This window comes from Pseudopodoces humilis, chromosome 29 (assembly GCF_049639895.1).
Source record: "Pseudopodoces humilis isolate 2021_Gansu_Grassland_sample_001 chromosome 29, ASM4963989v1, whole genome shotgun sequence".
In the NCBI taxonomy this organism is placed as follows: domain Eukaryota; kingdom Metazoa; phylum Chordata; class Aves; order Passeriformes; family Paridae; genus Pseudopodoces; species Pseudopodoces humilis.
The window spans coordinates 4,220,862-4,238,947 of record NC_142228.1 but is presented as its reverse complement, the minus strand read 5'-3'; the positions used below and the strand labels follow the sequence as shown (position 1 = coordinate 4,238,947).

Here is an 18,086-nt window from a genome sequence, read left to right as displayed (position 1 = left end):
GGGACCCTGCCACCACACACTCCACTGTGCCCGGGTGGGGACGCATTCCCAAGCTCTGCTCTGGCACCAGTGACAGTCACAGATTTACACCCCGGGATCAAGCCAGTCAAATAAAGATTTTATTTTAACAGAGCCTGTCCCAGTGTCCCTGTCACCCCCTGGAGCCCATTGTGGGTGGATCAGGGCTGAGCCCATCCCCAAATCGGCGGTGCCCTGGGGAGCTGCCGAGCACCCAAGGGTGCTGCACCCATGGAAGCTGGGGGGTTCACTGGAGCAGCCCTCAAACCTGCCATGGGAACAGGGGGAGGGTCCCATGGGGTGCCCCCCACCCACACCCAGCCTCCCCTAGCCCAGGACAGCAGGGACACAGGAGGGGACACAGAGGTACTTGCATAGGTGACACAGGACCCCAAACAGGGGGGATGTGATGACACTGCCAGGGGGGATGTGATGGGTTCCTGGTCCCCACCGAGGCCCCACAGGTCCAGGCTGGGGTGGGCACAGGCTCTCAGGGTCCGTGGTGCCACGGGGTGTGACGGGGACACGCAGGGACAGGGAGGTGTGAGAGTGCATAGACGGGGTCTTGGCCTTGGTGTGCAGCTTTGGAAACCTTTGGCTGGGCAGGCAGGAGCATCTCGGAGCTCTGGGCGGACAAGGTTCATGACATGGCAGGAGGCTGTCCGGGCACTCCTATCCCAAAAGATCTCGATGGGATGAAGGTTTTCCATGAAAACATTTCCTTTCTCTCAGCGGATCCCACAGCACGAGGTGACACCGGGAGCTGGTGCTGGGGAGGCTGAGGCCCCAGGGTGATGCCGATGGCGTGTATCCGTATTTCCATGCTTCCAGAGAAAAGCGGCTGAGCAGAGGCCGGAGGTGCAGCAGAAGCAGTGGAGCATTCCCTGGTGCCTGCTGCTCCATGGGGAGGCTGAGGGGAAGGAGCCCCAGGAGTCCGAGCAGAGCGGGGTGAGCCGGACGCGCTGCGGAGCTGGATCCCCGCTGATGTTCGGGCACTGCTGCCCCTCAGTTCAGCGTCGAGCAGGAAGGGTTGGAGTCTCCGTGGCTGGGCAGGAGATGGGACAAGGCATCGCTTGCACAAATAGCCCTTTGAAAGGAATCTCGACGTGCTCCTGAGCCCACGGGGAGGGACCCTGTTTAATGGAGTCAGGAGCAAACAGGGGGGGCAAAGAGCCGAGCAGGGGAGAGCCTGAAGCACCCTCGGGGCAGGCAGGAGGGTTTGGCCACCACGTCCCGGTGCTCCAGCATGCCACTGCCACAGCATCAACCTCAGCTGTCCTCATGGAGAAAAGTCCCAGTCCAGCAGCCCAGTGATGACCTTCAGCAGCCGAATGCAACTCATGGCAGTTGGGAACAAGAAAGATTTAAAATATATATAATATATACTTTTATTATTCACCCGTTAAATCCATTATATGCCAATCATGATCTAGTTTCAGCAGTTACATTCCCTTGATCATGTCTTTAGGAGGATGCAGTTAAATCAAACAAGGAGATGGCTGACAGCAGCAGGGGCGGTGGCTCCGGTCCCCCTCTCCCACCGTGGGTCTGGCTTTGGCAGAAAGGATGAGGGCAGCACCTCTGCAGGCCCAGCTCCTCCACGCTCTCCTGGCAAGGGCTCCCTTACTGCAGCACCAATCCAACCTAGGAGCAATGGAAACAGGGGTCAGGATGTGTCCTCTGCTCCGTTCCCAGCTCTGTGTGGACGCAGCTGGGAGGGCTCGGTGTTGTCTGTGTGGGTTTCCCCACTGGTTTTGGGATATTTGAGAGCAGCAAATATTTGATATTTGAGAGCTGGGTTTGTGGCTGAATGGGCACACGGGTCCTGCCTAGCTCTCATCTGGGGAGGTGACCAATGTTTGGGGTGTGACAAGCCCCGTCAGGTTATGAGACAGCCTTGATTCATGAGCCAAGGATGTTTCTCAGCTCCTGATGAGTAGAAGGATGGAACACCCTTCCTATGAGCTGGGGCTGTTTAGCCTGGATAAGGCTGCAGGGAGGCCTTAGAGCTCCTTCCAGTGCCGATAGTGACTCCAAGAGGGACTCTGGATAAGGGCCTGGAGTGACAGGATGAGGGGCAGTGGCTTCCCACTGCCAGAGGGCAGGGTTAGATGGGATACTGGGAAGAAATTCCTCCCTGTGAGGGTGGGGAGGCCCTGGCTCAGGCTGCCCAGAGCAGCTGGGGCTGCCCCATCCCTCAAAGCATCCAAGGCCAGGTCAGACAGGGCTTGGAGCAACCTGGGATAATGGAAGGTGTCCGTGCCTGTGACAGGGGTGGAACAAGGGACCTTTTAAGGTCCCTTCCAATGCATTCCATGATTCTGTGACTTGGGAGAAGCTGCTTCCCAAGGGCCTGGTGCCTGGACATGTCCCTCTGCAGGCAGCTGGCACTGCTGGGGACTCTCCAGGACGTGCTGGTGGCCAGTCATGCACTCTGACCCAGAGCCCCACTACAGGAAACATTCCCAGCATCAGGCTCTCCCCGCAGCTTTCCCAGCAAAGGAAGGGATTGCTGACACCTCCTGGGGCTTCCTAGGAGGCTCAGCAGGCAAGTGAGGCTGGTTTAGGGCACAGAGACAGACGTGGCTTCACACCAGGGAACCAAAGCCCTGTGACTGCCATTAAGGCGTTAATTAGCTGTTAAGGCATTAATTAGCTGTGATGTAGCTGGGCAGATCCTGGTTCTCAAGCACCATCCTCTGCAAGGTGTCTGTGGGCTGAAGAGATGCTGACTCACATCTCTGGTGTGGAGGGACAGCAGCAACCAGGTGCTGCCTCAGGATGGCCCAGGGCAGGCAGATGGGGCTGCAGCACAGCTCTGGGAGCAGGTCACTGGGAACAGGCTGCTGGCCCTGGGGACAAATGACATCCTGGGGTCTCGTGGATCCCTGCATGTGGTGGCAGAGCTCCTCTGTCACAGGTCCTGCTTCAACCTGTCTGTTCTCTGCAGAGGGGTGGCTGTTCCTCCCACCCCACCAGGACACGCTGACACCCAGGGCTGTGCAGTGACACCCGGGTCCTGTGCGGGATCACAGGCAACTGTCACAACCCTCGGTGTCACATCTGTCACCCTGCAGCCCTCTGCTGTCTCCTCTGTGCTTGGCCTCCTTCCTCACAGGGAAGAGGCTGGTGTGAGGGGAAGGAATGAACCTGCACTATTCCAGGAATAAAATTAGCTTTGGAAGACGAGTGTGGAAGGATTCTCCCCAGGGACACGCTCTGTGCGGGCACGGGAGGTGGCACATGGATTCACACACCACTGTGGGTGACACTGCAAGGACACAGGCTGGGCTGGAATGCTGAGCTCTGGGTGACAGCAAACCCACGTCCCCAGGGCTGTGGGGATGAGACCCCTTCTCACAGCACTGACCTTCTCTGGTGCCATGCTGGGACACTTCCAATTGTACAGGTAATACTGCAGGTTCCCATCCCCGATCCCAAACTTCAGCTTCTCCAGGAAGGTTTTGTTTTCCATGAGATCCAGTGCATTGAAGACGTCAAATCCTTTCTGCACAGGGAGACATGAAGCCATCAGTTCCTGCTGTTGTGCTGGGGAGTTCCTCCCACCTGTGAGCAGCCTGGCCCCCTCTCCTGCCTGGCTTTGAATCCCAGGAAAAGGGAAGAGCTCAGCCTTGGTGTCCACACCCTCAATCCAATTACTACAGGACTGTTTGCTGTAGGACATGAGTAACACCCCGAGCTCAGCTCACCACAGGCTGGAAGGTTCAAGGTACCCCTGCACCCCTCTCCTGGGTGGCAGATCCTTTCGGATTTGGATTTCTCTAGTCCTGGGAAGGAGCCCTTGCCACAAACCCAAGGGTGGCCATGCTGCAGAGAGCTGCCCTGTGAGTTTCCTGGTGAGCTCCTGTGAGGTGCCAGCCCAGCCCTGCCTCCTCACCGACTTGGCGAGGATGAGCGCGTCACTCATGAGGTCGATGAGAGGCGTCTTGGTGTGAACGTTGTAGAAGGAATAAGCAGCTTTCAGGCTCTTGTGAGTCGGGTGGTTCATGATGGTGGAGGGCAGCGTGTAAAAGCTCAGGAAGTCTGTCACCTCTCCTGGGGCACTCTGGAAGGCAGAAGTGACATCACAACATGTCAGGCTAGGATAAACCTGGCCAGAGCCTTAGAGGGGCTCTCCCAGTTGGAGTGATGGCTGCAGGGAGACCCAGGGCCCAGGATGGAGGCACCATCCTCCGCCAAAGTCCCATCCCAGAGGGGCACAGAGCTCCTCCCTGATTGCTCCCACAGCTCCAGGAGAGGCAAAAGCCCAGGCAAACACCTCTCCCATCCTGCTCCTGCCCCTCACCTCTACCACGAAGGTGTCGATGATGTTCTCCTGAGGTACGAACCAGTGCTCCACCTCCTCTCGGCTCATCACGGGTGTCAGGTGGAACTGCTTCAGGTACTCGGTCAGGAGCTTGTGCACAGCAGAGATGTCCTTGTGCTCCATGGGCCGCAAGCCGGGAGTCTTGGGAGTCTGCAGAAAGTGGGACAAGTTGTTTCACTGCTTGCACAGTGCTTTTCATCACCCAAGGGCTCTCCAAGGAGCAGGACAGACACTCTCTGCTTACATCAGCCCATTTTCAGCCCCCCAGCCCTGTGTGCCCAGCCAAGGATGGATGTGTTCGGCCGTGACACCGATGGCAAAGATCACAGAGAGCACAGCATGTCCCAAATCCCCAAGTGCCAGGCCAGGTCCCACTGGAAGTGGTCTCCTACCAACGACACGAACTCTGCATCCCTCCAGGTGCCTGCTCCCACTCACAGCAGGCATGGGCTGGGAGATGTGTCCCAGGCTCGACAAGATGTTATTCCCAGTTGGCCTCAATTACTAATCTAGGGTTGGAATGGTTCAGCAAGCCCTGATCTGCTCTGGGGCTAAGTTTCTGTGCAAAAACCAGTAGCTCCAGCCCAGCAACTGCTGGCTGTGGGAGGCAGGAGCTGGGAGCTGCCCAGCGTGAAAGCAGTACTTTCCACCCCAAAGGGGCAGCTCTGGCTGACAGAAGTGAGCCAGCAAGGTCAGGGAAGGTGGTGGCAATTTTAATGCTATTTGTTTCCTTCTCTTCCATCTCCAGCTGGGGAACCTCCCCAGCAGGACAACTGCAGTGCCAGAACTGATCAGTGTGACTGAAGAATGAGGGACTAACCCGATCCAAGGTCACACTGAGGCTGTGTTTGGACAGATGAAGGCTGTCACATCTGCCTGCTCATTTTTCCAGGACAACAGGCTATGACTCACCAGCAAACAAAACTCACAGGGTCCTCTTAACTGCAAGAACTTGCCCTTAAAATGCAGGTACCCAGGCAAAAATACATAAAGATTAAATAAAGCACAATTGTTTGACAGAGTCATTTACTACACAGATCAAACCCTGGGTCTCCAGGCAGAGGACTTGACCTCGACCAGGGTGTTTGTGCCTCTCCCCTTGCCCAGTGAGGAGCAACTCCTGAGCTCTGCTCCCGGCTGGCACCCACCTCGGGCAGCCGGTAAAGCTTCGTGGTACGTTGCATAGTCATGTTCCTGCTCAGGTGGGAAAATTTGACCTCGATGAGTTTCCGAGGATTCAGGGAGCGGTGCCAATACCTGCAGAAACACACTGGCAGTGGGAGACTCGTTCTGGGGCAGTGGGGAGGCTGCAGGGGCTCGAGGTTCCCGTGGCTGCAGCGAGGGCAAGTGAGAACATCAGGCCAGCAGCTCCCCACAGAGAGAAACGCGGTTCTGAAGTGCTCGTGCTGCCAAAGCCTCCTCTCCTGTGTTACAGGAACAGCTTTAGCAAAGCCACTGCACTTAATCCTGGAAGGACAGCGCGGGAGGAGAAACCTGGGCTGGGATCACTCTCTCCTGTCCCAGGGAATCCCACACACACTACTGGCCACAGAAGGCCCTTCAGGAAGGGAAGGTCTGCAGACAGAAACCTTGGGTGAGCCACAGCCACTCACCTGCAAGTCCCCACAGGCTTTGGCAGCACCACTCCCGCAGTGTAAACAGCCTGGAAGATCCCCTCGAGATGCACCCTCCGCGTGATCTCACGGATCAGAACCGGAGCCACCCGTTTGGAACGCAGCTTTTTGTGGACACACAGGAAGTTTATCTCCACCATCCTCTTCTCTCTTGGGGAAAAAACAATGCAGAGCATGAGGTTTGACTGTCCTGACCTGGGAGGATCAGACCAACGCCCTGGGCAATCTACCTCCAAGCCACTTCAAGGGAATGAGGAGTCAACACCTCAGGGAAGGGGCAGGGGCTGGGTCTGGAGAACCCTCCCTTAAGCTGTTACCCAGGGATTCCTATGGAAAATGGTCTGACTCTGTGTCAGGTTGCATATAAGGGAAAGGTTCTTGCCCCAGAGGGTGGCTGGGCACAGGGAATCTCCTGCCCAGGGAATGGTCACAGCCCCAAGGCTGCCAGAGCTGCAGGGAAGTTTGGATAATGTTACAGGCACAGGGTGGATTGCTGGGCTGTGCAGGGCTAGGACCTGGACTGGATGATCCTTGGAGATCCCTTCCAGCTCGGGGCATTCTGTGATTCTATGTCTCCACCTAGCCCTGGATGATTTTTGTAAGGCAGAGCTGTAAGTTAATCTACCTCACTGAGGAAAACAGCCTTCACAGTGGTTAACTACAAGATGTCCCTGCCCAGAACCTCCCTGCCAACCCTTAAATATCCCCCATCTTCTCCTCCAAGCAGCAAAACATCTCCAAAGCTGAAGGGTGCAGGTCTGGCTGTGGGCTGGGAGGACAATGCAGCCAGACCCCCTCAGCACTCCCACAAAGGCCCAGGTGTCAGCAAGGGGCAGGATGAGAAATGCAGCAGCACTCACGTATCATAGATGTGGATGGTGGCTGGAATTGCGCTGATAAATCCCACCAGCTTCTTGCTGGAGACCACTCGGACCCCACAGTGCCACTGGGGCAGCCAGCCTGGAGGACGCAGTGCCCTGGGGTGGGGACACACCTCAGCTGTCACCTCCCACCCAAGGTCCCTGGTACCTGCCCCTGCCCCCCACCCTGCCCTGGGACACCCCGAGTCCTGCTCGCTGGCAAGAGGATGAGAGAGTGACAGTGATGTGACAAGGACTGGTGGGATCCAGGCCAATTCCTGCACTCCATGGCCAGTCCTCACTAGGGACACAGGAGGAAATTTGTTCCTTGATTCAGGAACACCCTGAGGAAACAGCAGCTCTGCTGCAACAGGACTCCAAGGGTAATTGCTGGCAGCTGCCTTCATCCCACAGCTCCAGGGCACTGAGGAATTCCTCAGCTACTGGGATTTTCACAAATTCACTTGAGGGATCAAACCAAAGAGGAAAAAAGTCCAATTTAAGCTCCTGTATCTCGAAGGAGCCAGAGGCAGGCAGGGCTGGGTGTCCCCTCTCACCATGTCCCTGGGACACTGTACACAGTGACAGATGGGGAAGGGACATTTCAGGAAGAAGGGAGACAGGATAAGCAAAGGCAGCTGCAGCCCTGTCACCAGGATCAGGCTTGTCACACATCCCACACCTCCTGCTCTGCACTCCTGGTGCCACTCACCACAGCAGGAACTCGGGCGAGTAATCGAAGCGGAACATGTTGTCATCATCCTCCACGTAGTTCTCGTTGAGCAGAGTGTAGAGCTCCTTCAGCTGCAGCAGCACAGAGCACGGAGGTTAAGGAGGTTACTCAGCCATCAAATGCCCCCAGACAGGACTCTGACCACCTCATGTGTGGCCACAGCACTGAGGCACCATGTACAGCCATGCCCCTGCTGCTGGGTCCTGGAGCAGTGGCACACAGAGCAGGGGGAGCAGCAGGACACAGGTAAACCCTGTCACCTCCCAGGGGGTGCCTCACGCTCTAAAGGGGCTACAGGAGAACTCTGGGCATCAGGCATCCTTACATCCCCTAGAAAAGCTAGGCCAAGATGCCCAATCTGGGATGGGTAAAAGGGAGCTGCACTGGAGGGAGTCAGAGCCATCCAAGCCTAAGGAGATGGTGTGACAGAGCCAGAGCATCACCTGCTGTGGTGAAGGACACGTTTCCATCCCTAAAACCTCCTCCAACAGTGCAAGCATTGAACTGCCAACCACGACACTCCAACCCACGTGTGCTGAGCTGCCTGTACTCACCACACCTCTATCCCCCAGGTCCAGGGCATCCCAGGTGAAGCCCTGGGGCAGGGTGTACGGCTCCTGGCGGATATTGTCCTTGTCCGGCTCCACCGGACCGTGGGTGTTCACCACTTCTCCTGTAAGACAGAGCAGGGAGCCATGAACTTCTCCAGTGTGTGAGGCCAAGCCTCCACAACACCTCAGTCTGGTGTCCAGTGTGCCTCATGTCTCCCAGCCCCACAGTGGCAGACAGGGATTGTCACTTCACCCACCCAGTGTGGGATGTGACAATGGGCAGGGAATCAAAATTCCTTCCAGGGCAACAGTGAAGCCCATCAGGTGACCCAGCACAGCCACAGCTACATCCTCCAGCTCCACACGTGATGCCTGACCCTTCTCCAACCCCACAATCCCAGCCTGGGCCAGCACTTTCCCGTGAGCCCCTCTGTGGGACGGTGATCTGCCAGCTCTGGCCACTGCCACTTGGCAAGTGTCAGGGTTTCCTGCCCACTGTGCCTGAAGAAGAGCTGCAGTGAACAACACAACGTTTGTTGTAAAACCACCGAGTCCTAAAGCCCCTGATTCAGCCAGGAGATGTCGGCTCGAGCTCCAGCTTTCTCAGGGATGTCAGTCCAGCAGCATCACTTCAGTGCTGCCAAGAAAGGCAAGTCATGCTAATTAGGAATTCACTTAAAAAGGCATTGAAAAGGTTTCCAAGCAATGGGGAGGTAATGAAAACACGGAGCAAAAACTTCCCCCATCACACCCACCCCAGGCAGCTTCCAGAATCGCTCACCCCTGGCTGCCCTCTCTGTTTTGAGCAGGTGCTGAATTGTTAAGAGATCTGGCCCCAAAAATCCCACAGCACTTCTGCTATCCAGCCCTAAATAGCTCCATGTCTGTAATGCCGTGTGCCAGAGCACACCAGGACCACGAGGAGTGCTGGGACACCGTGAGTGGCCGGCAGCCAGGCACAGACACCACCGTGGTGTTGGGAGGAATGAGCTGCTCTGTGCCTCCCACTCCCCAGGAGACACCTTCCACCCTTTCCTCAGGGTTTTCCCAAGCAGAAATGATGTTTCCCCGTGTCCAGAGTCTTGGGAAAAAGGGCAAATGCAAGACCAGGTTCTGCTGTCTCATATGACCACATATCATCTCACTTTTTCCCAACTTAAAACTGAGATTGTTGCTCCCAGAAAAGTTTTTGAGAGCCAAAAAGGCCTCAGAGTGATGTGGACAACAGAGAATGGGAATCAAACACTGCATCTGCAGCAAAAGGGACACAAACCCATGAAGGGAAATACTGAAGAGCAGCAAATTTGAAGCTATGACAAGCTTTGGACAAATGTAGAAACTGTGGGCTTGGACTCACTCTCTAGTTCCCCTGAGCTCGGGGGGATGCAGATGAGGAGGGACTAAAGTAAAGTTATGCCAGGCACCCCAGTCAGCCTGGGAATGAGTCCCTTCCAGCCAGGCAGCTCTCCTGGCACATCTGCTCTGAGAGCTCCTGCCATGGTGTCAGTGGCAGATCACTGCCACAGGCTGTCAGGAGCAAGAGGAAGGGCTGGAGCAAGGACCAGAGCTGGGAAGCACCACTGGGATGTTCACAGGGGGAAGAGGGGACCAAGAGATGGGGCTCCCCATCCTTAGATGCTCATGGCAGCTTGGGGTGGAGATGCTTTGATGTTTGTGTTTCCCCTCTCCTAAACCAGCTGCAGCTCCTGCCTGTGCCAGAGAGGGATGTGAGCCCAGCAGGGATGTGGCATTTCAGCACTGGACCTGCTTCCCAGAGCTGCTCCCAGCACCATCCAGCCCCAACCCAGCCAGAGTTACCCTCCCCTCCAAGGATCCCTGTCTGGGAAGCTTCAGCCTCCAGGAAGGGGAGAGCTGGACAGCTCTGAGTCCATAGGATGGACACACCACACACAAAACCTGGGTACAGAGCGTGGGGGAAACCCAACTCCAGGGCTAAGGACTGGGATTAGGGGATATAAGGGATAATGCAGGAGGCATCAGGTCAGATGTCTGGAGTGGTTCCTTGTCCCTCTGTACCCCCTGAAGTGCCTGCACAGTTCTTCAGACCCTCCCCATCCACCTAGCCCATGTTGCTGAATGGTGGAGAAGTGGTTTTGGTGCCTCTGAAGCCCAGGCCAGGCAGGGACTCACTTGGTGGCCACAGATCAGCATCTCCAGGCTTCTCTGAGGGCTTCCTGGAGCAGCCAGGGGACCACAAGGCCTCCCCCAGGGCCCACAGGACATGGAGGGGCCGCACATACCTAGCTTGGGCACTGGCTGTGTGTCCCAGAACTGGTAGCTCCTCTTGCTGGCTTCCTCCATGGTTTTGGCAGGGCCCTGACCTACAGAGAAGAGCTCGATGGCTTTTTGAATCTCCTGGATCCTCTCAGCAGGTAAAGAGTTCACCTGAGGGCAGAAAAGGAGGGTGGAAAGACAAAATGAGTAAGCTGAACCACCAGGTCTGTATGTGGGCTCCTCATCAGGGGAATCTGGAGCTGATCCTGTTGTGGGGTGCTGCCAGGACAGGCAGAGCAGGCAGGAACCTCCCTTTCCACCCTCAGTCCTTGACAGGATGGATGAACCCTTTCACCAGCCTCAGCTAAGTGTGTGCTGTGAGCCCCAGGAGCAAACCTCCCCACCTGACATACTGCAGAGACAGATGGACCAACCCACCCCCAGCACTCAGGATTCCTTCAGTGGCTTTTCTCTCTCACTGTTCAGCCTCCTCCCTCTAAGCTGGATCTGTATCCACAAACTGCAGCTTCCAGAGGAGTCCCTGGACACCAGGACTGGGACAAGGCAGAGAGGTTGAGTCAAGATGAAAGACAGTTTTATCCTCCTCTTCCTCAGGGTGGATGGCTCTGCACTGAATTCCCAACCCCAGCTCCTCTCTGATCCCTGAGGAATTTAGTTTGAAAAAAGCAAAGCCCCAGTTTAAAGCTCTGCACAATCAGATAGGCAGAATATTCAAAATATTTGGATGGGAACTGGGCATCAGACAGAAAACAGCCTCTGCTGATGTGTGTCCTCTGCCACAGGACCAGAGGGGACAAGAGGGCCAGGAGGGTCAAACCCTGTGTGTCCCAAGCTGCTTCCCAAATAACTGGCTGCTGGAGATGATCAGGCAAAGCCCAGAGGGATAAGATAGACCCTGCTCTCCCCAGCTGCTGTTCTTGTGATCATCAAGCAAAAAATCAACACCACCAGATGTCACCCCCATGCTGCTGCGGGCAGGACTCGGAGCTGGCAGGTGGCAGCTCCTGCCTGAGACAGGCACCTGGTGTCTGGAAAGAACAACTTGGAGGCGCCAGTCTGACCCTGGAACTGGCTGGGATATGCAGCCAAGGACTGCATTATCCCCAGAGTGCTCTGCAAACACCTTCTGCACCAACAGGAATTCCCCCACATGGAGCCAGGCTGGGAAATCACTCGAAATCTGAAGTTTTTAGAGCAACCAAGTGCCTAAAAGCAGGGCTGGGAACTCTTTCCTTGGCCTAAGTAACACTGGAGAGGTTTGGGCTGGGGCTGGCTGTTGTGGGGGGGTCAGGATTCCGGGAAGGGGTTGGTCACCTTCACTAGCTGGTCCTGAGCCTGGTCAGGCTGGTCTCCTCCTCCTCCTTTCTCTTTCTTCCGTTTGGGTTTCTTTTTCTTCTTTTTGGCTCCACTGTCATTTGCTGGACTCAGGCCCCTGGGGAACAAAAGAAACATCATTGGATCCCTGGGGTTTTCTTTTGGGAGAACATTTGTTTGGTTTCTGAGGCACTCTGAAGAAAACCCAGGCTCCCTGCTGAGTCCAAGTCTCCAGGAAGGGGAATACTCCGTGCATGGAGGGTGCAGCCAAGTGCCCCTCCCACAGCACAGAACTTCCTGTGAGCTCCCAAAAAGAGACCAACACCTCCCACCCCACAGGTTTGCTGGGTGCTGGGGACTGTGCCCTGTGCTGCAGGTGACATCCCCACTGTCACATCCCCCACTCTGCCACCCGTGCCCAAATCCACCCTGTGGAGTGGTGGGATGCCCAGCTTTGGCTTTTTCCTCTTCTCCAAGCCCAAGGATAGATGTGGAAGCAGCAAACACTGGTCCAGCCCCAGGGATAAGGCCCCACATCAGGCTCAGGCACCACAGAGAGGTGTCTGGCCAAGGACACTGAGCCAAGTGTCATCTCACCTGCAGAGGTGATGCTCTAGGGAGATGAGGCTGTTTATTGGAGAATTATTATATTGCTATGCTGGAGCTGGGAAACTGAGAGTGAGGAGCAAATCTCTGGGAGTGCAGGGTGGGAAGTGCCTACACCAGGGCACAGCTCCTCCTTCCACAGATGCAGGGCAGCCCTGGACATCCAGATCATAGTCATCCCTGAACAGCTGCTGCTGTGAAACCCCTCACTGAGCCTGGTCTTTGCTCCAGCAGCATCCTGATGCCAAAACACAGGAGAGGCGCCTGCTCCTGGCATGGCAGATGGGATCTCATGATGATGACCTCGTCATCCTGCAGGGGATGCCCTGACACAGGACAGGCAATGTTATGGGGGAGCTGGGAGCTGGCTACAGCCAGGGCTCAGGGGGAAACTCAATCCTGGAGAGGCTGGAGCAGGTCTGAGCAGAGGGATGAGGGGAAAGGGAGGGACACAGGGCCAGGAGAGCTCTGCCAGCACATGAGGGGTCTCCTGCAAAGCTGGGGGACAGCAGGTGCCAGACATGGCTCAGCTCTGTCCTGTCCCTCAGATCTGCCCAGTGGGGTCAGGACACAGCAAATGCATTTGTACTCTACAACAGAGGAGTCCCCTCCCTAGCATCCCAAAACAACTCTCACAGCAGAGACAACCCCACACATCTGACCTGCCCAGAGGCACCAGCCTGGAATCTCCCCACAAAAGCACTGCTCACTCCTGGAGCAGTTTAATGTCTTTACCAAACACAAGATAGTGGTGAAGAGCATGGAGCAGGAAAAGAAGAAGAAACGTGGTGGAAAATACATTGGAGCAGCATCCAACTATTTATTTCAGCAAGGCCAGAACAAGGAGGACCAAGAAGGAGAATAAAGCTTTAAGAAATGCAAGTGGAAGGTATCCCTGCCCAAGGCAGGGGGTGGAACTGGATGATCTTCAAGGTCCCTTCCAACCCAACCACTCTATGCAATCCCTGGGCTGAGCAGCAAGGTTATGAAACTAGGGAAAAGTTGATGGAGAAATGTTTTTTGAGGGATGAAGCTGGGAGATGCCTGTGGATGTAGCATAGAAAGCCAATGTGATGGGCTGCATTGCCCTGGGGAGCAGACAAGGATGGTCTGCAGGACACAGAGCTGCTGGCCTGGGGAAGCTTTTCCTCTGGATAAAACCTGAACAGCAACAGAGACTCTACAGACAGTACATGCTGGGGAAAAGGATTCCCATCTATCAGCAGAGCCTGTGTGGAACACCAGGAGATGGGAAACATTCCTGGTGTGGTTCAGGGTGAGCTGCTCTACAAAAGGCAGTGAAAAAAAGCCTCCCCCCACTCCTTCCCCAGAAGAGCAGGAAGAGGAGCAGGGAGAGGAACAGGAGCAAAGCCACAGCTCTGAGGACCAGCAGCTGCTGAACCATCCCTGGGGGGAATCTCACCTTCCCTCCCACTGCCAGGAAAGGGTTTTGCCTCCACCTAGGAGATGCTGCTTGGACATGACAGCAGCAGCAATCCTGGCACAGCGCTGCTGACACCACTATTGATTCTAGTGACAAATGTGTGATGGCTTTTTTAACTCTCTGGGGAGGAGCACAGGCAGATCCTGGCCACACTGAAGTCCTGGGATGAGCAAAGCCACCTTGGAGCTGCAATAAACACATCCAAACTGTTTCCTATCAATTTTAACACCACAAACTGACAGCACCAGAGGAATTCTTGAGCTCACCCCAAAGGCTGACACTGGAAGTTGCCCCTTCCAAAGGGGATGGACACATGTCCCCAGCTCACCTGCACATTGGGATGCTGCAGGTATCAGTTGTGAGAGACAAAATGCTCCCCTCATACTCTTCTGGCATCGCTCTGCTTCATAAATCAGAGCTGCCAACTCCCAGCTTGGTGCTAATGAGCTCAGCCCAGCCATGCTGGGCTCACAGGTGAAAGCGCTGAGAAAATTCCTCCCTGATTTATGAGCAAAGCTGTTGTGACCTGGAAGAAATCAGGGTGGCAGAAGGTGGGATGAGGTTTTGTATTCCAGGTGGCATGGTCTGGGGAAGGGCCCTGCTCCAGCCAGGAGATGAAAACCAACTTGGCAGAGGAGTCATCAGCATGCAGGAAAATGCTGGAAAAACTGAAGATCCCACTCACTACAACCAGAGAAGCAACAATTACAGGAATTTTCTATTTTAAATCTAGGAAAGCAAAAATATCTTCTTTCTCCAGGGTAGCTGTACACATCAGATACTCCCCAAATTAATGACAATGCCCCACCAGTGTCCTGGGACAAGCCACCACCATCCAAAATCTCAGCTACTGCAGCTGGCCTGACCCAGGAAGCCAAGAGGGCTGGAGCAGTTTCATCCCCAGGCAGGGTGAGCTGCCAGCCCAGCTCACATCCAACCTCCCACAGCCTTCCCAGCTGCACTTAAGGCCTTTCTCCTCCCCTATCCCTTTGCTTTCTGAGGTGCATTGAGAGATGAAGTAGCTGGACAAAGGCACCTTGGCTGCACTGTGCAAAACATCTCCCAGTTCCCTGTGGGATTACCATGGTCTCTTCTCTGGCTAAGGAAAACACTCCCTTCTCCTGGGAAAGGCACCCCCACCATCATGGCCATTACTCAGCACCCCAGTCCCTCCTTTCCCGTTACCAGGTGGCTCCTTGAGTTGAAGGCAAAGACTCTAGCACCAACTGCTGCCCAGAAAACAACCCCTGTAACCTGAGCAATCTTGAAAACAGATTTTTGGAAGCATTTAAAGACAGTGGCCAGGCTTGTTCAGGGTGAGACCTGCTCAGACTGACTGTGCTCCACCAGCTCAGCCCCTCTAGAGGCTGGAAAACACCAGACTCATCCAGTAACAAACTGGTGCTCAGCACCCACTCATCTATCCCTGGATCCAAGGGTGTTCCCACTGTATTCCCAAACCTGAGGGAGGAAGCACAAGGGGAACAACTCCAGCTGTGGGAGGCTCCCTCAGCCTGGTGGGAGGCTGAAAGTGTCAGATGAGAAGGAGTAGATCCCTGCTCCGTATTTAGGTGCTGGAAAATCCTTCTGCCATCCCAGGGGCTAATCAGGCATGGTTCTTAGGCTGTAATCTCTATAATCTCGTTAGGGGCTGTGGCAGGAAGGATCTCCAGATGGCAGAGCTCAGCTCCCAGAGCCCAGCGTGCCACCAGCATGCTCCCTACACCTACAACTGAATCCCACGTGCTGGAGCTCAGTGCTTGTCCCAGGAACCTCTTCTTGTGGCTAAGTGCAGGCAGGGATTGCCAAAGCCACAGCTGCCCCTCTGAACAGCCCCTCTGCCCCCTCACACCCCATCCAGCGACAACTCAGCTGTGCCACAGGGCACTCCTGAACTCTTCCTGCCTGGAACAGCATCCCCAGGTAGTTTTGACAGCAATAGAACCATTTCATGGGACTGGGACACACCAACTCTTGCTGTCACCACTGCTCTCGCTGCCTTTGAGGTGACAAATCCCACCAGGCTGAGCCCATGCAATGTTCCTGCCTTCCAGAACCAGGGAATAAATCCTCCATAGCCACCAGGGACACAGCAAGAGCTCTCTCCACACAAAGGGAAATATGAAAAATAACAAAGTGGGATTATTTTCTTTGGAAAATCAGCTTGGATAGCCACAGCAGAGAGCAGTGCAGCCACTTCCCAGTGCTGACACGGGACTGAGGCTGAGGAAACTCAATTCCTCCTTCCTGTCCTTAAAAGGAAAGGAAGTACTGCTTTCACTAAGGAATACTTTTATGTTTTAAACCTCAGCGCCAAGATCCAGTGACTCCCAGCACAAACTGGCACGAGCAGGGCTCCGAGTGTGGCTCTACAAACCCTGGCAGCTCAAAGCCCTTCCCCTGCCCTGTTTTTGGGGAGAGTGTCACTGGAGTGACCGGAAACACTCCCACACCCCAGTGTGATGGGATGGTATGGAATCGACAGAATTAATGACTGTGCATCCAGGAAGAAAAACATCCTCCTTCCCACCACTTGGTCTCTCCCTGGTGGGTTTTGGATTTGTCAGAGAGCTCCAAAGCCTCCTTGCCTCACGCTCCTTATGTGTGTCCACCAGCCACACTTTTGGTGTTATTTCCCAAGCTATCCAAACTGTTTCCTACTGGATATTCCCCAGGCTGCTTGTGGTATTCTAGCTCCTCGAGGCGGCCAGAATGATGCCCATGCCAGGAAGCAAGGAGAGCTCCAGAACACACCTTTTCCTGGCAAAGGGCAGGAGGAACCGCTGGGCTGGGGAGCAGCGGTGATTGAGCACCACGTCTCCTCTGCTCGGCTCTGGCTTCCACAAACCTAATCATGTCAGAGGGAAAGAAAATAAAAATCTCCCCAAGCACGGCTAAACCGATTAAACTGAGACACGGTGCCACATCCAGGAGGCAAATAAAATATAAATGGGCAGCTGTGCTGTCATAAAAAAAGCCTGTGTGATATTTCTTGTGTGACCTTTTATTCGCTTTGGTTCCTGAGCAGGCAGGATTGCCTATGGAAAGCTGCTGATGGAGGGACAAGGGTTCTCCAAGTCTCTGCTCTGCAGGGCTGGGGAAGCAGCACCAGGTGAGCTCAGGTGCAGGAAGAACAAAAACAGCTGGAAACCTCTGGAAAGCCACACATGGATGCTCCCGTTCCCAGCAGGAATGAGGACGAAGCCTCTCCTGCAAATCCCAAGCATGGTAAGGCAGCTCTGCACCGTATTAATTAAGGCAGTGAGTAATGAGGGCGCTACTTTAAGTATTCCAGCTCTTCCCTATTGAGATAAGGACCTGTCTCGCTGCCTGTGCTCGCTCCCTGCCTTGTTGTTGTTATTCCACCATTCCATACCCCTGGAGGCTGAGCTCCTCCAACCACGAGACAATGTAGGCAGAGCATCGCAAAACCTTGGGCTGTGTTTAGGATAACGACGGGATGAGTGTGCAGCAGCCCGGGATTATTCCAGGGTACGGGAATGCCACACGCTCCGGAAAACAGGATCACGCATCCAACCACGCCACCACCCTGGGTGTCACCGCGGGGATGGGGATGCCACGAATGGGCTGAGGCTTGTGCGGGAGGGCAGAGGGAATGTGCGGAGACACACCCTAACGCAAGGCCACGAAGAGCTGTGAATTTGGCTTATTTGTGCCCGAGAAAGGCACTCACGGCCCCGGCCCGGCCGCCCCACAGCCGTCACCCATCCACGCCGCGGCCGCGCCCGACCCTGCTGAGCTTCGGACACGCTCCCGCAGCGGGCGTGAATGGGCGCCAGCGGCACCGCCCCCCGCTAGACTGACCGGCGCCTTGACCAATCGCTGTCCGGGATGCTGCCCGGCGACCAATCAGTGCCCGCGAGGGGCGGGGCACAGCTCACTTCCCCGCCGCTCCTCGCCTCAATGGGCCCGGCCGCCGCCGTGGCACGCGGTCCCGGCTGACGCTCACCCCCGGTTGGAGCCATGCTCCGCCTCGTTCTCGCAGTCGCTGCAATGCTCGTGGTCGTTCTCCTCCGCCGCCGGCCGCGGAGGCCTCGCCGGTGGCCGCCTCACTGCTGTCTCACTGTCGTCCGCCATCTTGAACGGGGCCTCCGCGCGTGCCGCACCCCCGCAACAAAGCGAGTCGCGATTGGGCGGCGGGCCGCGAGGCATGCCGGGAGTGGTAGTCTGCGTGGGCACGCGGGGGCCGGGCTGCGCCGGAGCCGGGACTACAATTCCCGTCGCTCTCTGGGGTGTCCAGGGACGGGGCGCCGGTGGCGGGAGGGCTCCCTCACAGCGGACAGCCGCGTGGATGCCCCGCCGGACAGAGAGCCGCGGCTCCG

At 55.8% G+C, this 18,086-nt stretch overlaps 1 protein-coding gene across 1 annotated transcript; it reads right to left on the bottom strand.

The window, feature by feature from the left end:
• Positions 1 to 97: 97 nt before the first annotated feature.
• On the bottom strand, positions 98 to 18,060 carry NMT1 (N-myristoyltransferase 1). The gene is made up of 12 exons (XM_005532616.3): positions 17,714 to 18,060; positions 11,694 to 11,811; positions 10,385 to 10,529; positions 8,127 to 8,245; positions 7,552 to 7,643; positions 6,840 to 6,956; positions 5,959 to 6,129; positions 5,494 to 5,602; positions 4,325 to 4,495; positions 3,917 to 4,084; positions 3,389 to 3,526; positions 98 to 1,662 (listed from the first exon to the last, which is right to left on the bottom strand). The coding sequence occupies exons 1-12, from the start codon at positions 17,914 to 17,916 to the stop codon at positions 1,642 to 1,644; spliced, it is 1,572 nt and encodes a 523-aa protein (XP_005532673.2). The 5' UTR covers positions 17,917 to 18,060; the 3' UTR covers positions 98 to 1,641.
• Positions 18,061 to 18,086: the final 26 nt, after the last annotated feature.